Source organism: Callionymus lyra, chromosome 1 (genome assembly GCF_982586985.1).
Source record: "Callionymus lyra chromosome 1, fCalLyr1.hap1.1, whole genome shotgun sequence".
NCBI classification, from domain to species: Eukaryota; Metazoa; Chordata; class Actinopteri; order Syngnathiformes; family Callionymidae; genus Callionymus; species Callionymus lyra.
In genome coordinates, this window is record NC_141818.1 from 12,250,183 (window position 1) to 12,274,885 (window position 24,703).

The following is a 24,703-nucleotide window of genomic DNA, read 5'->3' on the forward strand; positions in this document are numbered from 1 at the left end:
TTAATAACAGAAATAAAAGACAGATCGTGGTCAACACACACTCACGATTTAGTCCATAATTTAATAACGGAAATAAAAAACACATAGTGGTCAACACACACTCACGATTAAGTCCATAATTTAATAACAGAAATAAAAAACACATAGTGGTCAACACACCATCAAGATTAAGTCCATAAATGAATAACAGAAATAAAGGCACAGAGCGGTGAGGAATGTTGCTAATCAGCTCAGGGCTTAGGGAAAAAAAGGAAGCAAACAAGGCCAAAAATAACGTTCAAAAACCTAATTTTCAGAGGAACACTTCTGGAATGAATGTAGCAGGTGAAACATCACTAATTTCCAGATGAGTTCCAGCTGTGTGCCGGAAAAGCTGGAGTCGACGAGACGAGAGTAGAAGCAACAGAATGCACTCAACAAAAATAAATGAATAAATAAACAATTGTAATATTTACTTCAATAAAAATTACTAGCATTTTCATAGTCAATTATAACAAATTGATTTTCATAATTAGTCAATTGGATGAGGAAGTTATTTAAAGCACTATTTCACTGCTTAGTATTCAGCATTAATGTTGTTTCTGTCATATTTATCCACATAAATCGTCTCAGAGGTACAAACACAACCTTTCATTCGATCTTCCTTCTGCTTATACCTGAATAAAACTACAAAAAATATCTAATAATAACAAATAATTTCATTTTTTATTCATGAATTACTTGCTAAATATAACTTGTTGAAGTCCTTTATATTTGGACTTTATCGTTTCATTTAAATATAGATTGAGATTTTGATTATAATTAAAATGAAATGATAGGTAATACAATAAAAATGTAAGTACCATCGTATAAAGTTTTACCTTACCTTACCTTAATTAAACCTACTTAAGTAATACCTATCCTTAGGGTTTTTTCTCAAGTTTGTAATCGCACTCTTTTACATAAAATTGATCTCTGGACTAGACAGACAGATTACGCAACATGACGCTTTAAGAAAGAGTCTTTGAGTGTTGGAGACCATCCCAGCTAGAAAGGGGAAGAGGAACAGAACTCCCTGAACTGCCCACATACAGTATATACGTGTGTCTGTAAAATGAATGAATTGATTCATTAAATAAAGGTCTTAGGAATTAAATCCATGAAAATGAATTATAGAAAACACCAGGCTAGGTTTGGAGTTGTAGCTAAACTAAAAAAAATACATCATTCAAAACCACTAAAAAATAATGTGAATATTGTAGAAAGTCCAGAGTTACGAGTGAAAATGAACATCTAAACCAGGAGTTTCCAAACTGTTTTCTCAGAAACACATTTGATGATGGGAAATCAAAGGGGGGCCAAACGTGGAAAAAGGGACATCATTGTAAGACTTATCTTATTTAGAATTTCAAAATAAAAGCACCTAAATCATCATAAAGTTGTGCTTACGCATCCTCTCCACTCTTTCCCTGAGGATATAAATCACATTTCTAAAAGCAGAATTCCAACTCTTATCAATGTAATGATCTATGTTTAAAACTTTTACAGACACTAGATATTTCCTTGGGCCACGCTTTTCCTCATGAAATAATCAGATTTACTTCTCATTTAACTGCAGTGCCAACTCCTCCGGAGCACTTACACAGACTGCATTTAGATTAGAGAAGCACAGCGATTATATTGCCCTGAATTGAAATCATATTGAGTTACTTAACTCAACTCCAGTAATGGGCAGACCCGAGCTCAGCTCCAGCAAGTGTCAATTAGATTTCCTCACAGCTCAGTGGACTGCATAGACAGCGATTGACTGTCGTGCACCGGCGGGAGAGGAGGAGGTATCGAACCACACCTATCGCAAGTGTTCACGAGTTGAGATTTGATTACCTTAACTGGATTAGGGGGTGAGAGCTTCGAGCACCGTGACAGAGAGGTTACAGTTCATGTCTCTTTGGTATCAACCGTCATCAGTTGAATATCATCCACCGCTTGTTTCTTCATGACCGTCAGTAAGAGTTGAACACAAAACAATTCACTGATCCACTCTTTCCTGTGTGTTCAGTTCGCCGAGAAGTTCGCCGAGTACAAAGAGGCGGCGAGGCTGGCCAAAGAGAAAAGTCAAGAGAAGATGGACATGGCCACGTCTCCTTCTCAGGTATGTTGTCTCTCCTCTCAGACGTGATGCCGGCACAGGCGTGTTCTCCAACTATCACACTTTTAGACTTCATTATTAATCAGAGGAGGCAGTAATTAAATAAAAAATCTTTTTACATCACGTTATCTACCGCTGACCTATTTTCTCTAATCTGGTAGGAACTCATTTTTTGGGGGCATTTATTTTAATTTGATTAGTTAATATGATTAGTTTTGAGGATCAACTGCTACATCATTCCACTTTAAATATGAATAACATATTATATATAATCAGAGCTGCCAAGTGTCACGCATTTTGACCCAATACAGGCCATACAGAAGTAGGAAATAAACTTCTGGCTTTCAAATTAAGAGCTTTGCCTCAGATTATCACGGTCATAATAAGTACATTCTTTATTTATTTATTTATTTTTGTTACCATTCCTTATTTTGTGGCATATCTATTGATTGTTTAAAAAAAATTGGGGGAGATTTTCATTCATTCAATAGGTTTCAGATCAAAAAAACAATAGAATATAATAACATTTAAATGTAGAATTTTGTAGAGTCAAAGATGACTTTATGACGCTATAATATGCAGTAAATATCAATTCAGATATCTGCTAGAAGATCAAGACAATCTCTTAAAATATCATTAACTTTCAATGTAGGAGAAATTGATAATTCAAGCATCATATTTTCACCATCTTATTCATAGGCTTTGTCAGAGATGACAGTTTTATGTCGCTACAAACCATCAAAATCATCCCGAGTTACAACTTCACTTCCATAGATCTCTTCTAAAAGATGTAGACCATCCCACAAAATATCATAAAGTTTCAATGTAGACTTCTGGAGAAATTAATAATTTATTCATCATATAACAACCATCTCAGTCCTGTGACATTGGCAAAGATAGATGTATAAATCGATGTTAAGATGCAGTAAGTCTCTGACCATGTTTTAAACTTATTACTCTATAAAGTTTTTCCCTCGTCTGAAATCTCGGCGAACGAGAGGTTACGAGAGCTGAGTCCATTATGACGTAATAATGGCTTCACTCCTCCTCCAGTCAGCTGTAATCATGCCCTGCTTTGTTGATACAACGAGTCAATGGAGGTGAAGACTTCATGGGTTCATGATGCTGATTCGTGATAAACCTCAATGTTTGACCAATCACAGTAGAGTTTGTGTGGTTATGGTAAACAAGATTTAATCTCCAGAAAAACAAAGTGTTTTCAGTGGCCAGGGTTTAAGCACATTATGTTTGTAAATGTAAATATTTAAATAAAGGGAGTTTTGTACAAACAGACACATACTGATGATACAATAGAGTCCAAGATCTATTTAAGTGACACTTAAATAAACACACGAGTCGCCCTTCAAAGAGGCTTCATGTCAAGTAAAGCCTCCAAGCCGCTCTCCACTACACTTGGTATTAGAGCGGAAATGAGCAGTATTGTTACTGTACCTCGTGGAGAGCGATGGTGACGGATCCAAGTGGACATCTGCATGCTCTTCAGGGGTTAAAGGCTGATGACGGTCGAGCCAAAATTAGAGTTCGCTGGCTTGATGTTACCTGTTCCATGATGGCAGCCTGGTGGGTCACGTGCTTTTTTGTTGTCGCCTCAGAGCAGAAAGAACCTGCAGGTGTGACTTTCTTCTCTTCGCACGTGGCTCAACGTGTTGTTCGTGTAAAGTGTGAAGTGTAAAATATCTGCTTTAAAATTAAATTGTTTGTAATATTCCATCTTATTGCTTAACTTGGAGTAAGTTATGTTTTCCTTATTTCATTTTCCTTTAATATCCCAGATCATTTATTTAATTTAGAATCACACTTCCGTGAACCTAATATTAATCATTTTTATATTTTATTTTGCTCATATGGGGCTAGCTTAAATTGGAAAGGACAGAAAATCTGTATTTTAATCAAATTTTGTATATTTTTTACATTGTTTTCGAATATAAATAACAATAAAGAACATAATAATTTTTAACCAATATTGTTCTTCAACCAATAATTGTTTCATCACCAATTTAACCTGTCAGTATTGTTTGTATCCAATATCCTGATATATTTTTTCTTTTTCAAAAACCTGGTTTTCTGTGTCGTGATACACACTTGTACTTGTTGACAAACTAGCAAAAATGAGTAAAGGAGGAAGAGGAGTAGCTTATTTATCGGACTCAACTTGAAAGCCCCTCCATTAAAATAACATTAAACATTTACATTAAGACTAAATGACAAAAAGTAAAAAATAAAATGTATATTTATATATATATATAGCTCCTTCTCCAGTTAATAAACGGCTTTATTTACATGACTCAGGGAAAGTGTACTCTCGTCCCTGCAGGCATGAGCGGAAATGCAATCTTGAGCTCATATCAAATATTAAAAAATGGCATCAAGAGAAGAATACCAGACAGTTTTTTTCCCTCTTATCTCCTCTCTTGTCCTTTTGGGAAGTGCAGGCTGTGTCACTGTGTGACTGTATTGTGTCCAAGTCCTGAGTACCGAGTCCTAATTGCTTTGTTTCATGTCCGGGCAGCAGCTAAATGAATTGTCCCTGGAGTAATTGCAGTTTGGAAAGGGATACGAAGATGAGATCAATCCGTAATCCTGCAGCTCCTTTTCTATCACACAAAGTACATGTTTCATGTGGATTTGTATTTAGAATCTTTTTAACAAAGCAAATTTTTTATGATCAATTATAGACAGTATTCTCACGCGTACACATGGATATTGACGAATATACTTCAGGTGTAAACGTACTGACCGATCCATGTCCCCCGCAGGAGTCTCCGGCGGGCGAACTGGCGTCACCTCTGACCCCGGTGACTCCGCCCATGGAGGTGCTGAACGGCACGGACGACATGTGCGACGTGACCCCCAACGCAGAGAGCCGCCCGGAGCCCTCGCAGAACGCGCTGGCCTTTGCTCACAGGTACGAGACCGTGACTCAGGCCGAGTCCTTGAGCACATGTTAGGTCTAGGAGCTCGCCTCACGTGACCTGCTCTGTGAGAGTGTTTGGTTTTTTTCGGATGATGTTCCCCCTTAATTCACTGCTGCTCTCTCGTTGTCTTCCCCCCTCTAGGGAGCAGCTTAAGACTTGTCGAGTCTGCTCTTTCTGATAGGGGTCTCTCTTTTCAAGGCCCTGCAGCATCATCACACACTAAACAATTAGCGGTCAGCTAACAATGTGGGGTCACGGGGAGCGTCGTCCTCACGAAACCTCTTTAATGGCATGTTTTTTCTTCAATTGGGAGAAATATGGCTGCCACTTATCTAACCTCCTGCTCTTTATTCATCTTACACTCGGACTAGAGAAGGTTGTATCTCAAGACTTGGGAATGATTTAGTCATCATTTTTGGAAATGAGCATGATTGTACACACAACTATTTGAAGTATTTTGCAATGCAATAATGTTTTTAGAAGCACAATTTTATGACTGTTTCTTTTTTGTTGATGCAAGCGGAGCCAGTGGCAGTTTTCACATCTATGCATGCGTCACAACTGCTCTTGTCAACTCTATAAATACTAATAATGAAGTTGTGTGCATGTGAGGTTTATTGTGTTTATTTTGACTCTCACTGTTGTCAGTAAATCTGTTTTTTTTTGTCTCTCAAATGAAAGACTTTTGAACCTCATTTATCGAATAAAAACACATGCGAAAAGAGAACAGGGTCTTAATGCAAAAACTCAAAACATTATCGAGTATATCTTTTCTAATTTATATTCAAATGATCATCACACTTAATTAAAGACACAATCATTTAGAGAGTACAATGTCAGTGAGATATAGTTGTTATATAACTTGTTTTTAAGTAATGCATCTTGAATATGTTTCCATTTTCTTTGCTGCATTTTTTCTTCAATTTTTCCAAGCAAAATTAAAGGGTTTTTAAAATAAATAAAAAAAATTCTGAGTGGGATTTTTCCAGTGCTGTAGTTGTTTTTGGGCAAACCAGTCACATTGACAACACAAGTGTTAAGGTCAGGACTGAAGTACACACTTGTTTGGTTCTTCCAAGTTGGTATTTTTTTCCTGCAATATAGAATCAAAATGCAAATCGGATATTTCCTTAGGCTTTATAAATCATCCAACGTAATACTTGAGTTCAACAGTTAGACAATAGTGACAAATATTATAGTTCGGATGGATATAATGTAATTCAACACAGTTAAAGTGAGCCTCGAAAAAATTCAGGACAGTGTGAAAATGGAGACCCACATCTTATTGTATCCCCTAAATAATAGTCTGGAGTAACGTATAGTGAAAGATAACTTAGTATTAACGACTGTTTTTGTGACTTTTTGTGAAATACTTTTAATGTATTCATTGTTTTTTATGACTCCCAAACTCTTTTCTTAGAAGAACTTCCTGAGATCTTACTTTCATCCGGTTCTCAATTTTGCAAACCATAATATTCTCCATCAGCCCTCGTCATTTCTAGACAGTAAAAAAACGAGTCAGTATGTGCAAACAGATGCTGATAAATCAGACTATTTAACTTCTTAAAGAGTTTGTTGAGGGACAAAAACACAGTGACGACGACTGCACAAGTGTACGCGCTCAGAAAATCCCCAAGCATTTCTCAGTCAACAACAGAATGCAAAACAACAGAAGAATTCAACTTTTATAGCTGAGACTTTTTTTTTTAAATCCGCATATTTTGGGCTGAAATAAGATCTTTACAAATTCCATAAGAAGCTTCATGAAGCATGTGTTTAGAACTTCGGAATTATGTTTTTAAATAAAATATTAATACGTTAAAATGATATATATTATTCAACTTCGTGAAAGTTATGCTGTATTTTTGCTTGATTATTTTAGTTTTGTTACATTTGAAGACATGAAGGATGTTTTCATTAAACAAATATCAGGCAGATCGTTTGACACATGTTTTTTTTTAAATCTCTCTCTAACATCGTACAGTTAATCAATGTAAAGATGAGAAAATAAATATATAAAATCAATTATTTATAATGTTTCTTTTTTTGAATTATTATTATTATTATATTGTATTCTTCAACATATCTATGTATTGATTATCAAGTGAGTAAACAGGAAGTGATGGTGTCCATCATAACTCTGTTTCATATTGTAAAGGAATATTCACACAATTACAAAAACAAAGGGCAATAATTACCATAAAACAAACAAGGATACAATTTGTTTTTATTTTGTATAAAGTCTGAAGCTTTCTGACAGTTTGTAGTTTTCCAGCATGATCCTGACCACTGTTGCTGTACCGTCTGATTGTAACGACAGAAGTGTATTATGTACAACAATGGCTTTCACTGTGAACGCGTCGTGTAATGATACAGTGTTTGTGATGATAGTTTATGTAACATTTATATAACTCACGGTGAGTCATAGCAGAATACAGGCGGAAACAGAGAAGAAAAAATGTCTTTTGTTTTTTTTCTTTGTGAGCGACTGTGACTTTAAGAACAAACTCAATCGATCCAGGCTTCCATTACTGAGCTGTAGCACAATGGGTGGATTTTATTTGTGAATTAAAATGTTTTCTTTTGTAAATATATTTATATATATTAAAGATTTCCATCAATTTCCTCCTAAATTATCGTTCTTTTTATTTGCTTCTTTTCTCTACAATATTAATGCATTAGAGACGAAACTATATGATCTAGAACAGGGGTGGGCAAGTGTTAGTTACTGATCAACAGTTTTATTCTCGTTAAACTTCATCTGAAGATGTTTTAAAGTTAAAATAATCCACTTGTGTGATTCATATCCGACATGTTTAAAATTAACAAATATAAACTATTAGTTTGAATTCATGTTTTCATTTGTTTTAGTTTTTTCATGATCACAGAAATGGAGAAATGTAGGTCTCTTGCTTCATTTAAATATGATTGACATATTGAAATGGCGGCATGGAAAGGGATGAACCCGTCTGAATTCTTTGTTGATTTTGATGAACAAAGGAAAAGGGCTTGAATTCGTGTCAAGCTACGATTCTTACACGTGAATATTTTTTGTGCACCACTTGGGTTCGAATTAACGACCATTTTTAGTAGGAAATCAATGTAATTCTTATTATATACGAGTCTGAACTTGTCTGCAGTGGAGGATGAGATTTAACACAGGCTGACACTTAAGACCAGGTCTCATGGACATTTTTGGAAGTTACTCTCAGAGGAAAAGTATCTTCTTATGAGGAAATATGCTCCTTACGGACTGCACTATTTGAATCTAGTTACTTATGTAAGTCAGTATTTATATGAAGATGATTAAATCCACACATCCTTCCATCATGACTGATCATCAGTCCATTCACTTCATTCAGTGCTAGTCATCTGAGTGAAGTATGTTCTTACTTACGTTGAGCAAATTTGACGAAGGTAGATCTTTTGAACTTGACAATTATAAAAGTAGCACCCCTGATCTAGACCAACCAACTCCGGACTAAACTGACATTTAACATATTTTCTTTAGGGCTTTTATTAACGATATAATCAGGATTTGGTGTTTATCAGAGAGTGGTTGGTGGAGGTCTGCAGAAGATTCCTCTCAGTGCTGTGTAGGCAGGTGTGTGTAGGTGTGAAGGTGCTGAGGAAGAGCGAGGATGATGAGAGACGGCAGCACTAGCGTGAGGTTTTTTTTTTTGGACATATAACAGGACGTAGGCGGTGCTGACGGCTCCGGGGCCCTCAGCCCCGGGACTGCCTTCCTTTTCTGTGAATGGCGGAGAGCGGAGGCATGTATGTTACTTGTGTGAGCGTCGACGGCGCAGATGCCAAACGTCACGGTGCCACGGGCGCCTTCCTTCCTTTTTTCCCTCTCTCTCGCGCTGCCATGGCAACTGCTCTGCCTCCCTGCTTCTTGAAGGACTCTGTGAGGAGGAGAGGACCTACCTGGCAACCGCAGTGGTCAGAACCGCAGCACAGAGAGATGTTGAATTTGTTGTTTTTTTTAAAAGAAACACACATAGAACACCTTTTTAAATCTTTTTATTCAGGGGGATTTTTTTTTATTTTTGATACACAAGTCAGTTGACTATCACAACAAAAAGAGAGAAGTTCAAAAATACATTTTGGTAAAAGACAACAGAGACTTTCCTTAAAACACATTTTGTAGTTTACACACAAGTCAATGAGATTCATGCAAGTAAACTTCATAGTGTCAGAGCAACTTACCCTCCTCCAGCTGCTCCTCTCAAACCCTCTGAGCCACAGACTAATGAAGAGCAACAGCGGTGTCAAAACATCTCGCTTCTTTCTATCAGCCGGTCGTCGCTTCGCCCGTCTGTCTCCATCCTCGCCTCTCGACGTCCTGCCTGCTCTCCCGCGCTCTCGGCTGCCGAAGCCCGGGTTTATAAAACACTGGTGGGGCTGGGCGCCTTGGTGACAGCATCGCTCCATATGTGTGTGTGCTTGTGTGTCAGTAGGTACGTGTAGGATGAAGTGTCATCTCCCTCCTATGCGTCATACACACAGACACACTTTTTTTTTTTTCAGGAGGTGGGGGTGGATGTTGTGTAAGAAGGAGAGTGTCGTGGGAGTCCAGAGTGAATTAGATCTTGGCTTTTTTTTTTCTTTCTCCTCTGCAGCTTCACTGTGTGGGTGTCGTGGAGTACTGCCGCAAGTGTGTGGATATCTGTGTGTGTCAGTGCGTGGGTGGATGTAACACGTTGGAAAAAAACACGCTATTGTGGGTCACACACAGACTCGCAGTACTTCTTAGAGAGATAAGCTGCCTTTTGTGGGTTTTTTTTTTTTTTTGGGGGGGATGTATGTGATGCGACCATGTAGGAGTGGAAGCGCCTTTTCAAAGGTTCCTGCACGGATCAATGTCAGCATCGCATCTCATCGCTGTTCACTTCCCCTGATTCAATTTCACAGCTAAATTTGACGATCAGTGGGCGTTATGTAAATTTAAATTGCAACCTGACGCTCTCATGCCAGTGGAGATGCAGAGACGCTGCTCTCTCCCTCCAGAATCTGACTTTTTAACTGTAGTTTTTTTAATAACTTGTGCTGAGATGCAAACATTATCATAGAAAACTTATTTTTTTGATCAAAACTTAAGACACCAATCTTATTTTAGAAATCAAATTCCTTTTAACAAATATTAAGATGCAAAAATTATGGTAGAAATGATTTTAATAGAAAAAAGAATGTACTGTATTTTGGCTGCCGCCACATCTTTTGCAGTGCATTATGGGAACTTCTTGTCCTTTTTCCATCACCTTTTTGTTGAACATTTGATCTCATGTTGCAGGAAAATAAATAACAACATGGGACTGACAAGTCAGAAAACAACTTTATTACAAAAAAGACTGTCGAACCCTTGTGTAATAAATGTAAAACTTTTTATTTTTATTATTTCTCTGGAATTTCTGTTAATATTTTTAAATCCCGCCTGTTATTTTTCACCATATTTTAGTCTGCATTTCCCTGTGCAAACGTTTTTTTTAATTTGTCTTTTATTGATCTTTTATTTGCTAATCAATTATTTTGTTGTGTCCTTAAAGAAAAAGATGCAGACTTAAAACGTGAAAAAAGTTAAAAATATTAACAGAAATGTTAGAGAAACAATGAAACAAAATATGTTTACTTTTTTAGTTGTGTGTCAGCTAAGATAAAGTTGTGACCTGATTGTTGGATAAACTAAAATGAGTCTGTGTTGGAAGGCTTGACACATTTAAAATAGATAGATAAATGTTCATGTAATACAATGTATTGGTTGCAAAACTGTATTTAATGTATAATGTTGGTTTAAAAAAAAAATCAAAACAAGTACTAAATAATATTTTTACATAATAATATTAGAACCGGCTGAAAATAATGTTCTTAAAACACAAATCCGTGTTGGAAAAAGCTCAGCTTTGCTGTTAGCTGATGCGCTAACTACTAAGCTGCAGAAATGTTATCACATTAATATTTTTGTGTCGTATAAATGTTATAGAAACTCTTGTAATGCCTTTTTAAGATTGTATTCTTGTTTTCTAATTGGCTTCGGGGCTAAACTCCTTTCAGCATCACGACATGAGCAAAGCTAATCATTGGAAAGAGACAACTTCATGTAGAACATTTCACATCATTAGTCACTCTTAATTCAATTTTCCACCATCGCTCTCTTCTCCTCTCACCGGCTCCTGTATCGCAAAAATTCATTTACGTTCAATCTGTACGTGTGAGTAGATTAGACTCCCACCCGTCGGAGGATATAATCTCAGATTACGACCCATGAGGCAGACAGATGCTTTCGCGGCTTCGAGCCGACAGATAGTGACCTCCCGCCTGGAAGCACGACTTCATGTCCGTGTCGTTCATCGCGTGCTTTTTTATCTTGACACAATAAACCGATGCTAAGATGTCTTCTTCTCTCTCAGCCCCGCCATGACGAAACACTGGGAGGCCGAGCTGGAGGCGCTAAAAGGCAACAACGCCAAACTGACGGCGGCTCTGCTGGAGTCCACGGCCAACGTCAAACAATGGAAGCAACAACTGGCCGCGTACCAGGAGGAGGCCGAGAGGCTACACAAGCGGGTGAGACGAGGACACGCTCGTTTATCATCCCTCGTATCGATAGTGTGTCATCCCTGAGACGCTGAACCGTCGATGTCGATCCTGCAGGTGACTGAGCTGGAGTGCCAGAGCAACCAATCACCAGCCATCAAGTCCCAGAAAACTGAACTCAACCAAACTATTGAAGAGCTGGAGAACACGCTGAGAGATAAAGAAGAGGTCTGTGACTCTTAGAACTCAAATTGATCACTGTTATGGATCTTTGGTGCAGTTTCAAGTAAAAGAAAAGAGAAAAAACAATTGAGTTTAAATCGCAGGAAAATCAATATCAAACTATTTCTTCTCAAAACATTGTTTTCAAGTATGTTTCTACTATTTTGTCTGGTTGAAAAGTGTATACAGAGTGGAGAAGTCATTAAACTTTTGTCTTCAGTCCATTTCCTGATTTAAAATGATCCAAACTGTCAGTTAAAGTGTTGTAAACTACACAATGCTTGTCCCTCTCTCATAGTGTAAAAATATATACACATCTAAAATACTAATCAAATTATACCCTTTCTTTTTAAGCAAAAATTCCATAAATATGTTTATTAAAGGTGTTAAAAGAAACATTATGTTGCCATGATTGATCTTATAAAAGCCGGTGAGATAAACATGGTAATAATATTGACTTGTCGGGCAATTAACGATAGATAAAGGTCAACCGAGATCTTACAAGAATGGAGATTAGGAAGTCAGTAACATCTGCAAATGACCACATTAATGTCCTCATGAATTTGAGTGTATGATCATCAAGTGCCATAGAAATAAACATGTAGTAGATGAGAGATAAATAAGGTCCAAACCCCAGGAAATAACAAAAATAACTACTTTTATTGTGGTTTTAAATGGAATAATGACAATTATTTCTCATATTTTTAACATAAGTTAAATGTTTTTTAATACGAAACATATAAAACTAAAGGCCGGAATATACATGGATGCAATTATTACGTTTATACAAACCAAAAACTAGATTGTAACGTTCAAGATTAGGTCTTAAGATTCACTTTTCAACCAAAAATGTGGGTAAGAAACATATATTTGAGTCAGTTGGGAAAAGAGTAAACCTGCTAAAGAAGTCAGACTTAACTTGAATAACTTTTAGAGTCATTACCTGTTGAAAAGTGTCGTAATAATGAATGATAATAACCTTGCTGTACACCCCTCCAGTCCCTCTTACAAGCTGTATGTTGTTTCAGGAAATGGAGAAGCTGAAAGAAGAGTTAGAAAACATGAACGACCTGATGGAGCAGAAAGACACTCTTACCCAGAAACTGGAGGTGAGTCTCAGAACCGTCGGCTAAACCCCGTCCTGGATGTTCTCACTCGACCACATGTGTGTGCAGGAGACGGAGCTGCGCGGCCGGGTGCTGGAGGAGCAGCTGGCCGGCGCCGAGCAGCGTCTGGAGGAGAACCAGGAGGAGCAGGAGAACTTCAGGAAGAGCCTGCGGACGCTGCTGGAGATGCTGGACGGGAAGATCTTCGAGCTGACGGAGCTCAGAGACACGCTGGCCCGGCTCATAGAGGAGGCCAGCTAGAAACACAGCTGCCAAAAAAAAAAACAACAAACAAAAACAAAACTGACACAGCCATACGACGAGTCCACGCACCTCCTCCAGTCCCACACCCACCACGACCCACCTTCCTCAGAGAGAGGTTCAAGTCGAGACAACACTGCCCCCCAGTCGTGATTCAGAGTGGGCAGCTACTCCCTCGTCCTCTCCGCCGCGGGGGGGAGAACGACCTCGGCGAGCCTTCCGATTGGCCGGAGAGTCGCCCAACCCACACCCGAGTCCACGCCACACTCCGAGAACCGCATCCGTCTCTTGAGTTCAAAGTCAAGCGGAAGAAGAAAAAAAAAAAGACTCAAAGAACTGCTGACAAAGCTGCCAAACCTCCCCCCCAAAAAACTATTGTACCGAACACAGATGATCCAAAGTGACTCGGTGTACAGAGCAGGAGGGCGAGAAACTGCCAGCATCAGAGATAGAGAGAGAGAGTCCGGGGACACAGACCGCCTTACTTCCGGGGGCACTGACGAGTGTTTGGATGGTGTGAGAACGAGCGACCGCTACACCTATAAATACTATTAAAAAAAAAACCGCCACTCCAACCAGAGGAACCGTCATCCAATCTTCCATCTATCTGCATCCTTCTGTGCCATACTCTGAGAGGAACCCCGACTTCCACCGTCCACCGACCTGTCTTCCTGCCAAACTCAGTGTGGCGTGTGTTGCTGAACAAGGCCTGACCCTGCAGTGTGCCTTCACCAGCACACACCAAGAGGACACTTTGTTTGTATGGTATTATTTGAGTGTGTGTGTTTTATTTTTTTGCGTCGTAAGAGAGCGACTCTCCAGGAGGCCGACCCACACACACACACACACGCACATACACACACACACACACACACACTGAGCAATACCAGACAGGCTCTTTACTACATCTTCTAGTTAACTTTATCAGGTACTCTACTCAGTGGACTCATGCAGATGTGTGACCCCCCCCACCCCCTGTTAAACACCCCCCACCACACCCCACCCCCCCCCCTCACCACCACCTGACCAACAGATAGTGTACTTCTGATGACCGGTGTGGGTCAGAGGAGTGCATGGCGAAGGGCTTACAGAGCGTCATCGTCATCCCAACTCGCTCATGAATAGATAGAGAATCTTTTGATTTCCACACAGAGTATATATCCCCGACGATATTAAAGCTGTAACATACTTTCTACTCACACAATATGACGGTCACACCACACGGCGGCTTATCGTTGTTGCAAACAAATCACCGAACATGTATATTAAACGACGATCTATATTCTAAAAAACTATTTACTCTTGCAGAAGCGAAATACTCGACGCCGCATCACTTTCAAAATTTTCTTCAGATCCACACGACATGCTGCAAACGTCTGAGGTCTTAAATATGTTTCGAGCACCTTTTTGCACTGATTTATTACACTTTGTAGCAACATGAATTATTGATTTACATCGGTGTGCCCAGATATTTGCTCTAGTTACAAACACACACAGGTTGATACACTGGATCAAGGCCTGAGTAGAAGCAAACCGTTGATTGTTTAAACACAGAGTGAACACATTCAAATCCATGCTATTGTTGATGAATGCCTTTGTACAGTAGTGGAATAAGCTTTTCATTCTCTTGTTTTGTAACTTATGGTATTTAATGTACGTATAATTATGACCATTGTATCTAGAGGTATGAGAAGACTGGCAATATTTTTGACTAAGTAATTTTAAAAACTCATGAAATTTAAGAGGTACCTCAGGCTTCGCGGGTGGATTCATCAAACGTTGGTGAAGAAGATGGAAGAAAGATGCTTTCTAACCAGGAGAAGAACACACATCTGTGAACTGAGAATGCTATGTTTTATATTCAAATACAGTGGCCGCAGACTTCTGTGTGTGCAAATCCATCTGGTCCTGCTTGCTTTTTCTTGCCTATATTATGAGTTTCAATGAGTACGGTATGGCATGTTTCATAAAAACAGGAACAAAGTGCAAACAGAAGAAAAAATGTAAGTGATGACAAAGTGCAAGTAGAAAGATCAAGGATACAAAAAGAAAAAGATTAACATAGAATAGAATAACATCATCTTTTCACTCCACAAATTCAGAATTATACAATCTAATAGCACGAGGAACGAATGAGTCCCTGAGTCTATTAGTGTTGCAACGTGGTAGGAGCATTCGTGCACTCCATCTGCTTCTCTGCTCACTGATGACAGTGTTATTATATCATATGTTGGCATATATTTTTTAAACCTTGAGACTAGGATGGTGATATTAATGAGGTACAGCCCTCGCACACGCACTCCACTCTTCAACATGCTCCCGCAGAGCATTAAATTCATGGGTCAATTCACCAACCCAGTGCCATTTTCACTAAGCATTAAAAATGAAAGGAATTATGACAAGCCTTAAGACATTTATCTTCTTTTAAATTAATATTTATGTATTTCTGTCTCCAAAAAATTTTCTTTTTTACCTTGGTGTTATCTCAGGGTCCTTTTGACCAAGGGTTTAATATTTGAATGAGAAAATTTGGACATTTTAAAGATGAATTATTTATTTTTCTTACACATAGAGATTGGTATTCTAATTACAATAAGTGGGAAAAAAAATCCTGAATCTAATATTCATAACTTGTGCTTTTAACGGTCATTCAATACTAAAATGTTGGTATATCTAGTGCCATCTTACCAGACTTATCCAATCGAGCACTCGCCCTAACTTTTAGTTAGAATACATTAGTTGCGAATAGCTTAAATCTTATTGTTGCTTTAGAATCCGACATGATGAATTGACGCCCCAGAGATTCTTAAATATTAAACTAGAAAATATATTTTCTAAATATTTTAGAATATTCCCAAATATACAATTGATTGAATTCAACTACTTTTCTTTTTTTTCACATTTTCAATTTTCAATTTAATAATTCAATAATCATTTACTTATTTATTTCCATATTAAAATTATTAATATTTAAATCAGAAAGTGTTATGTGTTGGTACATTACATCTTGTAATGCTAGGTATGCTCTAGTATTCAGTTTAAAATTAACAATTGAAAAACAATTACACTTAACAAACCTAATAAAACCAGTAAAACAAGTCATATAAACTTGTGTTGGAATTTGTCTGCTTGATACACTGTCTCTGGCAAGGTTCTGATTCATCTGCAGAGCCAGAATATATACCTTAGTTGTTATAATGAACAGCAGAACTGGTTTCAATTATTAAAAAAAGTTTAAAAAAACAAAAAAAACACACATAGATTAGTATAGTTTCAAATAAAATTTTAATTGCATATAAAAGGTGCTAAATAATTAGTTGGAATTCGTTTCTTAATGTTTTATGGATTTTTTGTTTCACTGTAAATTAAGGCTAATTAAAAAAAAAATTAAACTCGTTTGCATCTTGAATACAGTTGATATTCAAAAATATTTTAAATAAAAACTGTTAAAGTGATCATTTTTATTCCTTAACCAGCTGAAAATTTCCAAGGATTGAATCCACTGCACTGCCCTTACTCTACTACTATTACTAATACTACTAAAGCGCTCTACAAATACAAATTAATTACTTACTTACAATAAAAAGGAGGCCTAATTGTATCATTTTACCAGGCCTGAGTCCATTACAGATTTATATTTCCAATGAGATAGAAACATGTATTTTGCGATTCTCAAAACTTCAATCAACATTAAAATTGCTAATAACATCTTGAGAAATGTTTACACCTTCAAGACTTCTTGCCACATATATCACCCCATTATTAAAACAATAACTAAGAAAACACAAATACAGAAAATGAAACGGTTATTTTTTGGTAAAACAGAGTTTATTGAATTGCAGTCACGATGATCTCAGTTAAAGCTCGGACGACGGCAACACTTGTAGTAGTCCACAGGATAAGACAGCAGTTTTACCGTATATAATAATATATAAGTGTGTCGTTACAGTTGCATAAGTCGATCAAGCGAGTGTTCACCGGTCATGTGGTCAAGCCTGTGTGGGAGGAAAGAAAGAAGCAAAAGAGATTGTGGTGACACCGACACGGCACATCTTAAGATTAAAAAGGCTAACTAAACTGTTTCTACGTCTTCAGAGCGTGACTAGGCGAGCACCTACCAGGCTTCATGTGCCCACAGAGAGGAGAAAACAATGTGGAAGGCGGAAACCGAGACGAGAGAAAGAGAGTAGAGATCCACGGCCCTCAGCGACTCCCGGCAGAGAGGAGAGAATCCAAACGCCCACTCGCCATCCATCACTCCAGCAGGCAGAACCGGCCCACTCTCACACCAGCCACGACCTCCTCGTAGGAACCCGGCTGTCGGCCCTCAATCGCCCGCGTGATAAACTCACTCCATCACCCACCAGAGACTTCAGCGGGCGTATGGTGTGTGTCTGAAGTTGACGCTGCCTATTTAGAGGTGTTGAGGTGAACCGATACTACGACAGGATGTCAATGGAAATCACTCTCTACTGTGTTTACATGATATTGTCAATATATGTCGGTTTGCTTCGGGAGATCTGAGGCGACAAGCTTCGAAGAAGAGTTGAGTGAGTTTTGGTGGATTTTAGGTGAAGAACAGAGGGGTATAAATAAGTGTCTTTGGGTCTTTACCACTCTTGACTATTTTGGTGAAAAAGGAGCTAAGCTAAAAGCTAAAAGATCTTGAAAAAACAGTTCCTACTTTGCTCTCTAGCTTCTGGTGAATGATTGGTGCATAGTATGGGCAGGGATGGATGTATGGTGGAAAAATGGATGGATGGATTAATGTAAGGATGAGTGAACAGGCAGATGGATGGATGGATGGATGATGGATAGTTAATATGTGGAAAAATACATGGATGGGTGAATCTTTGCGTGGGTGGCTGAGTTAATGGACAAATGAGGGGATCATTGGATGGATGGATGGATGGATGGATGGATGGATGGATGGATGGATGGATGGATGGATGGATGGATGGATGGATGGATGGATGGATGGATGGATGGATGGATGGATGGATGGATGGATGGATGGATTGATGGATGGATGGATGGATGGATGGATGGATGGATGGATTAATGTATTGGTGAGTGTCTTACAGACAAATGAAAAGAAGGATGGTGGAAAAATAAGTGGATGGATTGGTGTCTGAACTTACATCAGGATGCATAATTTGGCTTTCAAGGTGTGTCTATGAGCACTAGTTTCCTCCCACTTGTATACAGCACTTTCCCCGATAAACCTACTTAGATTATTTACATTTCAAGTCATTGTGAAGATGAACTCTCTCAATTTGGTTCTGGATTTTCGAAATCCTGCTACCCACGCCTTGAAAACCAGGAACTATAGAAACCACCCGACATCACCTTCACTCTACTGAAGGGAACCTTGAGCTAAATGTGGGTGGAGATACAAAACCTGTGTGAGCGTCACTGAACCTTTCACTTGTTTGAGTATCAAACAGTAGAACTTTCCCTACACGAGGCAGTTACTCCCACAAGTAAAAAGTTAGGATGAGTCAAGTGTAGAGCTGTCGTCAAGTGGTCGGCGTGTATGGTAACACTCTCTATTCTTCTGACGGTGTTGCTTGTGTAAACAGAGAAGTGAATTTGCCGAGTCAGCGTAAAACCCAAATTCCGATCAATAAATACACATAAATGCAGCATCACTTCGCTGATGAGGCGGGTCCGAGGACAGACACACAAAAGAGTGTGACCTTCCCGTGAACCGGTATCGAGTCGGACTCGTGCGCACATGAGCAGGTTTATAGACTGTGCTCGTGTATATTACAGTGAGTGCATTAGTCCCGCGAGTGCAGTTCCGAGCTCTTAAACACTTTTGAGTCTAGCTCTCCCAGTCCGGACCCGACATCTCGTCGTCGTCGGAGTCCGAGTCCGGAGAAGCTTCTTTGATGCGCCGCAGGGCCTCGTGGATGCTGCGGGTCAGCGGGTCGGTGGACGCCGGGAGCTCGTCCGGGTCCTGTCGTTCTTTTCGAGGGACCCGTCGGAGCTTGATGCCTCTGCGTATCTGAGCCAGGATGTTGTTGGGGTCCTCGCCCTGAGCAGGAGGCAGCTGACGCTGGTCCACCTTCCTCAGGTGGAAGCAGCCTCTCTTCAGAGACGCCAGAACCTCATCCATAGGTGAACTCACTGCACACGACAAGAGAGAGAGGGAAGATTTTTAACACCATGAACCTGAAATCATCTCGGACTATTAAGATAAGATAAGGGAAGAGGGATATTTTAAACACCATGACCCTGAAAAAATATGTAGTCGAAGATGAGATTTATTTATAAGATAAGGGAAGAGATAGCACATTCAAATACCAGGCACCTGAATAATCTCTGAATATTAAGATAAGATAAGATTTATTTTCTTTCAAGATTTTAATGACCATAAACCTGAAACTTTCTGTGGCTATAAAAATACAAAAACTGTTTTTAAGATAAGGGAAGAGAACATTTTAAACACTATGAACCTGAAATCATCTCTGACTATTAAGATAAGATTTCTTTTTTTAAGATAAGGGAAGAGAAATTGAATATTTAAAACATTATGAACCTGAAATCTTCTTTGACTATTAAGATAAGATTAATTTTCTTAAGATAAGGGAAGAGAAAGAGAATATTTTAAGCACGATGAACCTGAAATTATCTCTGACCATTAATATTAGATTAATTTTCTTAAGATAAGGGAAGAGAAAAATAATATTTCAAACACTATGAACCTAAGATATTCTTTGACTATTAAGATAAGATTTATTTTCTTAAGATAAGGGAAGAGAAAGAGAATATTTTAAACACTATGAACCTGAAATCATCTCTGACTATTAAGATAAGATTTATTTTCTAAAGATAAGGGAAGAGAAAGAGAATATTTTAAACACCATCAACATGAAAAAACAGGTTGTGACTATTTAGATAAGATTTATTTTCTTAAGATAAGGGAAGATAAGGTAAGAGAAAGAGAATATTTAAACACCATGAACATGAAAACATCTTTTAACTATTAAGATAAGATTTATTTTCTTAAGATAAGGGAAGATAAGAGAAGAGAAAGAGAATATTTTAAACACCATGAACATGAAAACATGTTTTGACTCTTAAGATAAGATGTATCCTCTTAAGATAAGATGTATCCTCTTAAGATAAGGTGATATTATTCATGTACCTCGTCTGTTATGGCTCTCAAACTCTGGAGTCTTCCTCAGTTTCTTCCGGGCGCTCAGCAATTGGCTGCTGTCGAAGAAGCGAGGGATGAAGGGGCCGATGGGAGAAAGAGAAAGATCCTCGTGCAGGCGGTCTTCCTCCGGCTGCTTCCCCCTGCAGCCCGGGTGGGCGGCCGACGGCGACCACTGCTCGGTGACCGGGGGGGGAGGCGGCGGGGGAGGCGGAGGAGGGGGAGAGATGGGGGAGGACAGCAGCGAGGTGAGAGAGCAGGGGGAACAGGTGGAGTCGGCGGGTGTTGGAACCGGCAGAGGAGGAAGCGACGCCGAGAGGCCCGTGACAGGCTGGGTGGTGAGCGTGGGGCTGGGGTCCGTCTGGACGCTGGTGCTGAAGCAACGAGCCTCGCCTCCCGTCGCCCTGACAACGTCTCTCCTTCTGGGCTGAGCCGGGCGGAGTCGCGTGGACTTCAGGATCACCTGGCCTGGATAACGCTGGAAAAAAAAAGTAAAGAAATCCTAGCTCAGTAAGTAGAAAATTAAAAGTCAACCAGCTGATATAGATGTTTAATATGGACATATGAATATTGAATTTTTTTTAATTGTTGAATTGAATTACGTACATATAAGTTGATTTTTAATTATTTTCTTTAAAGAATTTAATTTAATCTTTATACATACAATTGTAATTTATATAATTCAAAATTAATTTTCTAAGTAATATATCGTTTAATTCATAGCCTTATAAATCCCAAATAATGATATTGTAAGTAAGTTAGTAATTTGTATTTATATAGCGCTTCTCCAGACCAGGGTCACAAAGCGCTTAAACAATCAAAACAATACTCACTAAAATATATACTTTAAGGTATAATATTGCAGCCATGAAATAACCTTTTTTAGACTTGAATTTGATATTACAATTTTAAAAAATCTATATAATTCTAAATACAATATTATTTTTTTCTAAGCTTTTTAAATTAAATATAAGAAAATGGCAATAATAATCGTGGTACCATTTTTATATATATTTATTGAATATAAAAGACTAGAAATAAAATAAAAAGTATTTATAATTAAATTATTGAATTTTTTATTAAAATCAACCTTTAAATAATTACTTTTTGAATTATATTTTTTAATTAAAACAAAATAAATATTTAAATATATAACACTATTACGTTTAATTATCCAAAAAGATAATTCAATACTTGAAAACCACAATTAAAAATAAGTTATTGAATATAAAATTCTACTATTTCATATTTGATGGCATTTATAAACGTATATACTTTCATAAACTGATGCATGCCTGTTTGAAGGAGCGCAGTCTGTCCAGAGTCCTCTGTCGCTCCTGACTGACTCGGCTGTTCTTTCTCTCCTCGTCCTCCTCTTCGTCATACTTCAGCTGTGATACAAGAACACGCTTGTAAATACCTACTCATGTAAATAAATGCAGACGATATCTACCTGCAGGAGCACAGAGTCTTTGTGGAGGCCATGATGTTTCTGCTGCTTTTGCATGTGCTTTGATACACAGATCTCCTGCAGAGGAACAAAAAAAACACTGTCAGCACATAATAAAATGACCTGTTAAAATATATGTTTAAGCTGAATATTTACATGTAAACAGATATTAATATTTCAGAATTAAAGGAGGGGAATTAATTAAATAAAAATGTGAATGTTTCTACACGGTTACATAAACAGGGGCTCGAGTTGTTCCTAAAAGTCTGGACTTGATCATGATCTTCGCTGACACTCGACGGTGCAGTAACCCGTGTCACATGCGTGTCCATGCGAGCGTGCACCTACTCTCTTGTCCTGCAGATAGGAGCGCTTGGCAGTGATGCGTCCTCGCCTGGCCTCCAGCTGCCGAGCACTGAGCTGAAGTCTTCGAAGCTCTTCCTTTTCTGCAATATCAACTTCTGTTATATCATCGGCACTTTGAAAGGTGTCATAGTACACCACCTCATCCTGACGCTCTGCAAACACATGCACATACAGCCACGTAAGAACACGTCTGTCATTATCTTGACCTTTTAAGTATATATTTTAGTGAGTATTGTTTTCATTGTTTAAGCGCTTTGTGACCCTGGTCTGGAAAAGCGCTCTATAAATGTAAATTACTTACTAACTTACTTACATCCTCCTATATGGGGTTATTATCGTTCCAAAAACACTCCCCAGCGCGTGAGTGAAAGGTTTTACAAGACGTGTAACAGAATAATTTTTATTGAAATGTTATTGTGTTTCTAAGCTTTGAGTTATTTTAAATGATGTAATTCTATAATTTGTTTATTGAAAGATCAGGTTCGTTGAGAATTTAATTCACAAATTAAATTTGAACATATTCATAATATTATAATTCCAAAAATCCAAAAGAAAAATCCAAATTCAATATTATCTATAAATCGTAGCCTTTCAAATTCAAAATAGAAATGTTGGTATAATAGTGCCTCCAGACGATACCAGAAGATTACAGAGCTGCTTGATCCAGTTACAGCCAATCATGAGACGATGTAGAAGAACTGGCAGGTCAGATGTTACATGGCAGATTCCAAAGCAACTATGGTAGTTTTACAGTTTGGTGTGAATTTAAAAGTTAGAGCGAGTGGCTCAGGACTCGATTGGATTAGTCTGGTAAGATGGCTCTATTATACTAACATTTTTATATTGAATTTAAAAGGCTACCTTTTTTTTTTTAATATATAAAAAAAATGAATTTCTTCACATTTTTTGAATAACATCAAACTCTGTGTGTCAAAAATAATCAGTTTGTTTTTAATATATTCAATTAAAATAAATCTAATTATTAAAAGAAAAAAGTCAACCTGGATATGATTGAATTAGATTTCTCCCAAATAATTCAATGCTTAAAAAACATTTTAAATAAAAAAACTTTTTCAACATTTCAAACATTAAATTCAACTGTTCAATATTCTAATGGCACTGACAATACTTCCCTTGACATAGTAATACTGCTAATACGTCTTTACCAAGGCATTTTAGGAGTGGCATTAAAACATTTTAAATAAAAAACAAACATTTTATCCTTTTAATTTTTTCAATAATAAAATATTTTGCACAAGCATAAACTACCTTTTTTTTTCACCACCAGGTTGTGCATGAATGTGTTATGATGATGTAACCGACTTTGCTTCCTGCTCATAAATATCTTTAATAACTTTAAACATAGTTTAAAAAAAGCACGCATGTGGGGGCGTAACTACAACTTTTATGTTATAAATGTATATTTACTTAAAGTATTAAATGTATTTATTTTCCTAGAACAGTTGGACATTTTTTAGAAAATATAAAAAAACAAAATAAAGTGTGTTTGTCAACTTATTGTGTCGTGTGTAAACAAAAACAACACTTTAATCATCACACAGTGTCGCCTCTGGAACGATGAAGCATCAGGTGCTGTGTTGATGGTATGCACAGGGGGCCCCAAATTAAATTTTTCCTCAGGACACAAAGTCTTGAGGGTACTTTTTCACACCTGTCATCTGCCGGCGAACGCTGTCCAGCTGAGCCGTGAGAAGCAGCTCTTCACACTGAAGGATCTCACGCTGGATGTCGTACAGTTGCAGCTGGAGCTCATAGTACTGCGACTCCATGTGGTCCAGCAGCAACATGGCGTCCACGCCGCTGCACAAGCTCTGCATCTGAGAAGAAGAACAACAACATCGTTCAAACTGATGTCGGACCATCTAAGTCAAGAAGCGTCACCTCCTCCCGAAGTGTGTGTTTCCTCTGCTCCAGGCAGATTTCTCTGGCTCTCTGGAGTTGCAGCGTTTCCTTGGCAACAGAGTAGCGTAATCTCTCCATGCGCTCCACCGCCGCCGTCCACGAAGACTTGCCAAACTTGCGCTGGTCCACCTTCATGCGCTCGTACAGCCCTGCACACGAGGACACCCTTGTCAGGCGGGAATTCACAACTGATTTTCTGTTGCTTTCTGTTTATTATCTTATTTGTACTGACCCCACAAAAGACACTGGCAATAAAAGTTTCTGATTTCTAAAATTGAATGCTATAGAACAGCGTCATCTAGCGGTAAAACTAAGAAAGTGCGGCGGAAGAGTGAGTTTAGCCTCCAGAGAAGATCAATAGTTTGTCCTTGTTTCTCCATCTGTCTGTCAACTCTGTCTACTCCAGCTCATGAATACTATCACATTATTCTTGACTTTCAACACACAACACTCCTCCTCCATGGATGGATGGATGGATGGATGGATGGATGGAAGGATGGATGGATGGATGGATGGATGGATGGATGGATGGATGGATGGATGGATGGATGGATGGATGGATGGATGGATGGACGGACGGTCGGATGGATGGATGGATGGAAGGATAGATGG

General features: G+C 38.3%; 2 protein-coding genes across 4 annotated transcripts in view; one reads left to right on the forward strand and one right to left on the reverse strand.

Annotated features, from left to right (window-relative positions):
- The window catches only part of homer1b (homer scaffold protein 1b), a 28,466-nt gene extending 13,375 nt beyond the window's left edge, over nt 1–15,091 (forward strand). For both annotated transcript variants that reach the window (XM_087794071.1, XM_087794063.1), the window contains 6 exons: nt 2,039–2,131; nt 4,906–5,054; nt 11,475–11,631; nt 11,719–11,829; nt 12,852–12,932; nt 12,999–15,091. In XM_087794071.1, coding sequence (XP_087650197.1) covers nt 2,039–2,131; nt 4,906–5,054; nt 11,475–11,631; nt 11,719–11,829; nt 12,852–12,932; nt 12,999–13,190 — 783 coding nt within the window. In that variant the 3' untranslated portion in view covers nt 13,191–15,091. The remainder of the gene's footprint in view (nt 1–2,038; nt 2,132–4,905; nt 5,055–11,474; nt 11,632–11,718; nt 11,830–12,851; nt 12,933–12,998) is intronic.
- Nucleotides 15,092–17,048: 1,957 nt separating this feature from the next.
- Nucleotides 17,049–24,703, reverse strand: part of LOC148088021 (junction-mediating and -regulatory protein-like) — a 14,943-nt gene continuing 7,288 nt past the window's right edge. Inside the window, exons 4-10 of one of the 2 annotated variants that reach the window (XM_087794092.1) lie at nt 24,071–24,240; nt 23,841–24,006; nt 22,151–22,248; nt 21,806–21,880; nt 21,648–21,743; nt 20,344–20,830; nt 17,049–19,322 (exon numbers count right to left, since the gene is read on the reverse strand). In XM_087794092.1, coding sequence (XP_087650218.1) covers nt 19,018–19,322; nt 20,344–20,830; nt 21,648–21,743; nt 21,806–21,880; nt 22,151–22,248; nt 23,841–24,006; nt 24,071–24,240 — 1,397 coding nt within the window. In that variant the 3' untranslated portion in view covers nt 17,049–19,017. Of the gene's footprint in view, nt 19,323–20,343; nt 20,831–21,647; nt 21,744–21,805; nt 21,881–22,150; nt 22,321–23,840; nt 24,007–24,070; nt 24,241–24,703 lie in introns of both variants that reach the window. The other variant, XM_087794083.1, reaches the window with a different exon arrangement.